The sequence below is a fragment of the Mustela nivalis genome, assembly GCF_964662115.1.
Source record: "Mustela nivalis genome assembly, chromosome: 6".
Lineage (NCBI taxonomy): Eukaryota > Metazoa > Chordata > Mammalia > Carnivora > Mustelidae > Mustela > Mustela nivalis.
This window is the reverse complement of record NC_139025.1, coordinates 101,846,301-101,855,678: the sequence shown is the minus strand read 5'-3', so window position 1 is coordinate 101,855,678 and position 9,378 is coordinate 101,846,301. Positions and strand designations below refer to the sequence as shown.

Sequence of the window (9,378 nt, the reverse complement as noted above, 5' to 3'; positions counted from 1 at the left end):
GCTGCTCTGCCTCCTTGTGATCTCTCTGTCAAATAGATAAATAAAATCTTTAAAAAAAAATAAGTAAATGATGCCTGGTTGTTTTAAGTACTTAGATTCATTCTATCACTAACAAATCGCTGGAATAGATACTGCCAAGTATATAATAGGATAATTTTAGACGTGATGGAATTATGTTACTTTTACTATTAAAAATTTCATTTGTAGGTAAGATTCCACTGTTCTGACAGGATGGAAAAGAGCCTCTCCCTAGCAGAAAATTTGAGAATTTGAGTCAGATGATAGAAAAGAAAGAAGATGATATATATTTATTTTTTATTTTTTAATTTACATTAAAAAATGTATTTATTTGACAGAGAGAGCATAAGCAGGGGAGCAGCAGCAGAGGGAGAGGGAGAAGCAGGTTCCCCACTGAGCAAGGAGCCTGACATGGGGCTGGAATCATGACCTGAGCTGAAGGCAGACACTTAACCAACTGAGCCACCCAAGTGCCTCATGAAGACATATTTTTTTTTAAAAAGATTTTATCTATTTATTTGAAAGAGTCTGGAGAGCGCATGCCTGCGTGAGTGGAGGGGAGAAGCAGAGGGAGAGGGACAAGCAGATTCCCCACTCAATGCAGAGCCTGGAGCCCGATATGGGGCTTGATCCCAGGACTCAGAGAGTAAGACCTGAGCCAAAGTCATGCTTAATGACTGAGCCACCCAGGTGCCCCAAGAAGGTATTTTTATGAAGCCTTTAATTTAAAGATATCCTTGCCCTAGATAGGTAATAAAATTGTATACAACTTAACACAGACATACACCTAAATATATACAATCGAGTACAAGTAAAACTAGAAATCAGAGTAAGATCAGTGGACTGTATTAATCAATACCCTGGTTATGATATCCTACTATAGTTTTGTAAAATGTTACCACAGGGAGAAACTGGGCAAAGAATAAAAGGGACAGCTCTGTATTATTTTTTGACAACTGCATGTGACTCTGTAGTTATCTCAATAAAAATTTAAATGAGAAAAGGGCCTGTGCCTTTTAACTGTGAGATACTAACAAATATCTAGGACATTTTAAAACCTCATGGAATTAGGCACATAAGGACAAAGTAGCTTTGAAGTCACCATTGGCCTTTTCTGTCTATTTTTAAGAAATTTCTACACCCAACGTGGGGCTCAACCCACAACCCCGACATCAAGAGTCACATGCTCCACCAAATGGGCCAGCCAGTCACCCCTGGACTTTTCTTTATTCTTTATCTAGCTAATGAAATAAGGAAATCCTACGTCAAGAAGCTTGAGGGCTAAAAGAAGTACCCATCTGGAAGGTAAAGCAAGCATGACCTGCCAGTTAGGAGCAATAAAAACACAGTCAACTTCAGATAGTGCTCTAAAGTGAGAGAGAAGCCTGAGGCCACTCAGTCTCCCCCATCCCCGGCTGATTAACAGCGGCCACCAGGAAAGCTACTACCGTGTCCTGGGCTGCAGCGGCCATCTTGCTCTCCTAACATGCTGTCCACCAAGAGGAATTTATGAAAACCCAGAACAAGGGAGGATTATGTTGCAGAGACTCAAAACACACCATATGAGGAATGATTAAAGAATGTGGAGAATTCTGCCAGGGAAGAAAAGACCTTGGGGGAAGGCACCGGGCGGTGCTGATAGTAACTAGTTTTCTCCATAAGGGCTGTCAGGAGGAAGAACTGGGATTTGTTTTGTGTGGCCCTAGTTGGTGGTAAACCCAGTTGAATTTTCAGTTACCTCCCAAGAGAAGAGATCTGGTCAGAGTTTTCTCTCCTTCAGACAGTAAATAAAATAGTAAAAGCAATACTCCCACAGGGAGACCTGTTTAGGTGTTACTATTCCAGCTCCCAGAAACAACTGCCTGCTCAAAGCCACAGAGTCTCTCCATCCCAGGAAGCCAGGAGACCAGCCTCCACTGTTACGCAGTCCGGGCATGCCACAAAACTAGTCACAAACAACAGTGACTTCTTCACCTACACTGCTCTCCCAGAAGGGATTTGAGAACAAAACGGGAAACTAGATTTAGTCCAAACTCAGTAAGAAAATAACAAAAACAGAAAACTTAACCAAATGCTGAGATTATGAGCATTATAATGAATAAACCTCATCTCAACTGTTGAAGACTTACATTAAAGCAAGCTTTCAGTTACCCGAGTGTTAGCAGACCCTTTTCTGCGGGAGAGTGCACATTCACCTCCTCTGGAAGCAGTGGGGTCATGAACTAGGAGGGGAAATAGAGTCAGAAGACTCAGGTTGGTTCTCCCTACACCCCCTAGTGGCCATGACCTGCCACGATCACCCAAATGACCTGAACCTCCATTTCCTCATCTGTAAACAAGGCTGATGCTTCCTACTGTTCAGACTTAAGACAATCTACTTAAAAGCTGGGCACAGAGGTTTCCACAGAGGTCTGTTCCCTCTGCTTCTCTGTGTGTCCGTGTACTGTACAGCCTTCCTTCAAAAGATTTCATTTCACATTTAAGAAAAGAAAAAAAGTGTCTTCCTTCCATTAAAAACAAAAAACAAGACACCAAAAACATGGACCATTACTATAGTTCGTCAGAAACAGAAGCACACACATACAAAAAAAACCATGAAATGTGGACATGAATTGTAATACTGACCCAATAATACTTACAGCTATAACCCGGTAACCCCAGCCGGTCAACGCCAAGATCTGCCTGAAAAACACATCAGCGGTTCCACTGACAGGGGGGAGAAAGATCAGAGGACACCTGATATTTCTGGGGCCCGCATCATACAGCGACCATATTTTACTATCATCATCATCCACGATAATCTGGAGGGAAAGTTAGAAGAAAAGAAAAAAGGAAAAGCTTATGGATTTGGTTTTATACTGTTACTTTATACTGCAATTTCTCTGACAATTTTAATGTCACTGCCTTGGTTGTTAACAAGGTTCCCTGGGGATCACACCAGATTAGCATGTATAATAAACTGCTTTGGTCTCTTTTTCCCTCTTCAGTGCTAACATATTACACAGAACTGCTTCATACTCTTCCAAAGAGCTGCTTTTTTTCAGAAATCAATTTTTAATTTTCTTTCCCATCCATGATTATATGAAGCCCTATTCTGTTTACCATTAAACAGTAAATTCTGTATATGGCATCTTATTTCTTTCCCATACTTCTGGCTGTGTGTGTGTAGGAGGCAATTTGCAAAGTCATTCTCCAGCTCTGTCCAGAGGGGAGAAAAGACTCCAGGCTCTCGGACAAACTAGGGAGAGATGGTCACACTCAGGAGATGGTTCTGGAAGCTGATCCAGACCATGCCTCTGAGGCGGGAGACTCTTGCTAGAGAGGAAGGAGGCCGCAGCTGTAGGTGTCCCTGTCCTGGGAGAATGTTTCAAACCGGTCAGTCAGGTGTGGGGAGTCGGCAGAGAGAAAAACTGTCTTTCTGGGGAAAAAAGGGTAGGGAGCAGTCAGAAACCCTCTTGAATTAGTAGTTCTTAACCATGCAGGGGAAAAAAGATGAGCATTAAATAAGCTGAGTCAAGTCAGGTGCTCAGTGCTGAGTCTGGCAGATATACTGTATTCAGTGAGTGTTAGATATCAGTATTATTCACTGCGTAATCATTTTTGTTTTCTCTGGCTCACTTTTTGGTGGGATTTGGAAAAGTACATTTACTGCCTGAACTTTTGCCAATGCAAATCAATATTTATGCCAGTTTGCCATTAAAAATCTCAAGGTCTCCAGGTTCTGTTTTCGGAGAGCTCCTAGTTGGCAGTGCTGTGGGCCCAAGGGGTCACTGAGATCACGGATATCACTGGGAGCAGACAAATGAGGCAAGGCAATGTCCAGAGGACCCTAACAATTCGCTTTTGGACTTCCCCAGCTCAGAGATAATGACAATAATACTCATACCTGTGTTTTTGCCCTTTGTATTTTGCCACTCACCATTTTGCTTTTCATTGTTTTTTGGGTTTTTTTGGTTTGTTTTTGTTATGATTGTGATGAAAATCTCTTAATGGCTTTTGCCAGTACACACAGTAAATCCCGATCTGTAGTAATAACATTCATATGAGATAAGATATTCAGATCTCCAAGATTTTCTAGGAAATTATTCCAATAATCCATTTGGAATAAGTTTATCACTTCAATGTTCTCAGAGTTCCCTAAATGGCAAATCTGTCAGAATTATATTTGATAATTTTAGAAGACACAGTATCTCTTTGTAATTTAAAATCTAGCACCACAAAATTTCAAGCAAACTTATCATGACTTGCGGACCAGACTAAGGTCAGTCTGGAGAAAATGACATCAATGAAACTACTGGCTATAACTACTTTTAAGAATATTTCAGTGAGTCTGGTATTGTCTTGGGTCTGGAGATCAGCTTACTGAGAAAGTGAGTCCGTCAAGAGGAGCTCACATGAGTTACTTGCAGGGATGGGACAAGGTAGAGGGACCCCAGAAGCCAATTATCTTTTAGCATGACAGTGTTTCCCAGGGAACAAGAAGGAAGGGAGGCTCCTTTTGTTAAGCAGTGAAGTATTTCTGGCTTTGAAACCAGATTAATTTGATTCTAATCCAGACTCTACCAGGCTGTGTGATCTTTAACAGGTTAACCTCTCTGGATATCAGTTTTGTCATCTATGAAATGGGCATCATTACCCACTTTGTTAAACCGTTCAAAGAATTAAATAAAAGATCCGGGAAATTCTACAACACTGCTGGTTATATAGCAGATACTCTGTTTATAATTGGAGGAGAACTGTATCTCAAATTCTATATGGAGAAAAGTTGTGTTATTAATTCAAACCTGCATGGTGCTTTCACAGATGTCTACCCTGACAAAATGATTATAATAGAGACACAGAAGATTTTCAGATCACAGTAACTCTCATACTTCTGCAAAGGGATCAGCAAAGATTTTGCTCTGTGGCTTAACTAGCTTTTGTCTAGTGTGATCCCCAAACATTTGTGATTATTTGGGGACTCAAAGACAACAGTCAAACTTCAATATAAGTGCTTGGGGTTTTTGGACATTCCAGGCAAATAAGGTTTCCTGAAGATGCCTACCACTGCAAACAGAGGACCTATAATGTGACCCAAAGTAAATCTTAAATCTGAGGAACAGTAAAAGGCTTTGTAACAGAATCTGACCACACTTACTATGCAGTTGCTGTTACTGCAAGTTTTCCCCTAAACGGAGTACAAATATTCCTGCTTGCTTGGATACATAAAAGCAATTATAAAATAATGAGTATAGTTATACCCACTTTTACTCTTGAATAAGTCTCAAAAGTTGACTGCACTTGACAAAGAAGGGAGAACTTTATGCTCTACAGCCCACAGTCACGATACTTGGTAATGACCTTTTACTCTCAAACACTACTAAGGCATAACATCTCAGTCACAAAAACAGAACACAAGATTTTGAGAAGAAGAGGTGTAGTAAAACCATACATACCTTTTTAAGGGGAACTGTACTTCTAAACCAGTTATAATCAGGAGAGACTTTAATCTCTCCCATGATTAGCTGAAATGGAGGTTAACCCTGAAATAAAAGCATGTGATGTTTCACGTCAAGAATTCATGTTTACATCAGAACTAAATGTAGAGTCTGGTCTAGCTATACCAACAATACCTTAAATGGTAAAACCAAGGAAATGGACTATTTTACCTCTTGCATATACTTAAGCTACAGAAAACAATTTGGTGAAATCCTATAGTCATAGAGCAGAGTAGGGCCCTTGAGAGACAATGACTCCAACTCCCTCGTTCCTCCAGATGAAGAATTCAATCTAGAAAATTTAAATGACTTTCCAGAGATCCCATGGCTATTACAGAGCTAGGACCAGAGGCAGGGAAGAGTCTTTTTTGACATCAGACTGCCTGCCCTAGTTAAATGACTGCAAACTCTGTTGACAGTATCTTAGAAATCTATTTTAACAAAGATGTAGAATGATAGGGAACAGTCCACACTAGAGAAAGGAAGTTATGTAAGCGTGCCTCCTGATCACTTCACAAAATGCCATAAATCTAACTCTAGTGGAATATAACTTCAGAACTTCACATGTAATACTTAATGCAAAATACAGGAAGATTTGCTGTTCACGTTGGTGTGATTAAAAGTGATATAACCTCTTCTGAAAGATCTGTGATAAAATACCAGAATAGGCTTGACGGCACTGTATCTAGCAACAAAACATTTGTCTTTAGAAAAAATTGGTAATTTCTAGCTTTTATAGCTCTGTGACCTTGGAAAAGTCACTGACCCTCTTTGGGCTTGTTTTGTCATCTACGACAAAGTCTAGAACAGGGCTTGGCACAGAGGTGTTATCCATTGACAAAATGGATGACTATGTCCTAAGAAGACTGGATCAGGCCATCCTAAACTCCCTCTGACTCAGCCCTGTAAGAGCTTCGGACTGGCTGGGCATCTTCAATTGAAAGGCTGCCCCTCTTTGCTAAAGCATCTGTGTTATGTCATAATAAGAAACTGAAATTACAGCTCTCTGTTGCAGATTCTTATTGCCAAATGAGGAACTTCCACCCACTGGTTTGGAAGGATTCAAATACTTGCTGTTCATCTTGTCCTCTACCCCTAGGGTGAGTCTGGATTTCCTACTAGGGCTAGGATGTGTTCATGACCACTAGACTTAACTCCTGGGCTGACTCCGAATTGTCATTTTAGAGGTTCTCTGGACTGGCTAGGAGCTGGGGACTCTAAACCCAATGAAACTCTTCCCTTTTGGCCTCCCACATCTGCTGTCTTGGGAGTACAAGGAACTAACAGTCTTAACAGTTACCTCTAACGTTGGGGGGTTACTAAACTAAACCCCAAGGAGATGGCAAATGTAGACATCCATTACTAAACCTGACTTACAACCCTGACATTGTAATAATGGTCTGTTCTCTCAAGGCTAGGATGGTGATTTTAGAAAAGTATGTTAAAATCATAACTTGTTCTAAAGAGTACCAAGAATATCATTAGCCAGTCTTAAGCTGAAATCAGTGTGCACAACTGCAGTTATAATTCATACTGGAATAAAGAAAATCATTCTCTGCATATCCATTTTCTCTTAACAAATAGTAACATGTTAAAAAAAAATCTAAGCCATTTATCTGCTCAGCAGGTTTATAAAACACCTAAGGCCCTTAAAGTCAAATAGTTAGCTTCTAGATTTGTCAAACTTGGGAAAAATTATTCAGTTTTGGAATCGGCTGCAATGTACAAACCAAATTATCATAAAGATCACACACAGATCGTACACATACAGATACAGATTATACACGGGCACACACATTCACTGTCATCCACTTCTTCCCACAGCAATAAGTAGAAAGATGTTCCTTACCACAGTCCGCAGTGTGATTCACAACCAACTCAGTATTATAACTTTTTATAACTAATCTCACTAGATGGAAAGATTCCACCCAACTGTGACTACATTTTTGTAGGGGCAAGTGATTTTAACACTTGTGCTAGTTTGGCAGCACATGAAAGGTAAGACAGATACCAAATGTTGCATTTGACCAACTGACGTCTAAGTGGGGGAAAAAAAAAACAACTCACTGCTGCAAAGGCAAAGCAGCTGTGAGTGGTATGAAAAGGAAGTTTGTTCTCCTAGCTCTCTTTCATTCTCTAAAGGGGTATACTTTTCCAAGTCACAAGAGGAACATTCTGTATATGGCCAGAAAAAAAAAAAAAAAAGTTAACTGAGATTGCGACCAAACTGGTCAGTATTAAATAAGAAAGAATACGGATCAAATGTGGACTGATTTGATCTCTCACAATTCAATTCTTCCACAAAAACAAAAGCACCTGTTCACGCTGGTGGGAAAAGGGCTGCAGACATCAGCCTCAATCTTGCCTAAAGAAACCCCTCCTCAGGGAGTGCTTTTGACACCCAGTCCTCTCTAGCCCTTGAGGTGCTAGACAATAAAATTGCCAATTTTGAGTGTGCACCAAGAATTTCATGCACTTATCTCTCAGGGTTCCAACAGAACCTGCCAGTTTACAATCAGTGAGATTGTCTTTAAGAATGTTTAAGTCACATAACCAGCTTAACTAGTCAGAGGTTTTTGGATCCTTTATCTCAATCTGTAGTTGATCCACATATGGACAATCTGTGATTATTAATACCAGCAATAAGTAAATATTAGAACCTGAGGGTCTCTAGGCGATCCAACTGGATTTTTTAAGGGCAAGTCTCCATAGATTACGACACCAGTAGAGCTATTCTTTTTTCAGATCTCTTCAGGGGCAGATTTATTCCTATTCTCTTCAGGAACTTACTCCATTATTGTCTAAACCTCATGGGAGGAAAAGCTGCCTACCTGACATTTCTTCGGTGACACCTCACCTTGTGCTGTCTTGGGATAAAAGCTCTTGGAAATTTGCACACAGCTATTAAGTTACTCCTGAGTCTCTTGAGTCTTTCAGCTACAAGGAGCTGGAACATTGCGCGAGGAGACAAAGAAGCAGCATAAATGCAGAATTTATAACTCCCCAGGAAAACCAGAAGAGGAAAAGCAAAACACTAGTCCTGCTACCTCCCTCACACCTGGCAATGACAAAGATATTTGTCACTGAGGTGCAATCTCCAAAATAACTAGCTTCTTTCTGCTCAGAGTTCTTAAAAGTTGAAAAACATATTCCTGGACTGCAGCAGTGTATCCCCAGGACCGGATTACAGCAGTACGCTCTGGTCCAGCGCCCCCTCCGACCCTAACCCCAGATGATCCAAACACAGACCCCACCCCACCCCAGTCCCACCGTGAAAGCCTCAAAAAGGCAGGGTCACAGGTACACCGACCACGTCAGGAACCCAAACTCGACTTCAGACAGACAGACAGACACACACAGAGGGACGTGCGATCACGTGCATGGTCACATGGACCAGCCCACTAGGGGCCACACAAACAAAGTCACACCAACGGAGGCAGCCGCGCACGCTACATACACACCCACCTGCAAGCCTAAACACATCACACACCCACAGCCCGCTTCCCAGGCCCTCACCCACCCCTCACCTGCCGTGGCCTCCCCCACGTCCCTTTTCCTCTTCCCCGAGGCGGCTCTTCCCTCCAGTAGGAGCGCGGGCCGTGGGGGTGGCTGGGCCCAGCTCACCGCCGGCAGCTAGAGCACTCAGTACCCGCAAGCGCCGCGAGCTGTGGGGGCGAGTTGGAGGGCGGGCCTCCGAGGGGCGGGGCGCGCGGCCGGGCGAGCCTGGGCCGCCGCGCTCCCCCTCGCCGAACGGTTCGCGCAGTGGGCGCGAGCCTCGCGCTTCCGGGTTCGGAGGAGGCGGGGCCACGTTTTGAGGAAGGGGCGGGGCTGCGTGGCTCCGCCGGTCACCATGACGACAAGACAAGCAGCAGCTCTAGGTGAG

At 42.3% G+C, this 9,378-nt stretch overlaps 2 protein-coding genes across 2 annotated transcripts in view; one reads left to right on the top strand and one right to left on the bottom strand.

The window, feature by feature from the left end:
- Positions 1-9,267, bottom strand: part of SPG21 (SPG21 abhydrolase domain containing, maspardin) — a 17,050-nt gene extending 7,783 nt beyond the window's left edge. The window contains 3 exon segments of the mRNA XM_082737307.1: positions 2,553-2,819; positions 5,454-5,540; positions 9,023-9,267. Of these exon segments, the coding sequence (XP_082593433.1) occupies positions 2,553-2,819; positions 5,454-5,516 (330 nt within the window). The 5' untranslated portion in view covers positions 5,517-5,540; positions 9,023-9,267.
- Position 9,268: 1 nt separating this feature from the next.
- The window catches only part of SLC51B (SLC51 subunit beta), a 48,886-nt gene continuing 48,776 nt past the window's right edge, over positions 9,269-9,378 (top strand). Inside the window, exon 1 of the mRNA XM_082737299.1 lies at positions 9,269-9,373. Coding sequence (XP_082593425.1) covers positions 9,346-9,373 — 28 coding nt within the window. The 5' untranslated portion in view covers positions 9,269-9,345. The remainder of the gene's footprint in view (positions 9,374-9,378) is intronic.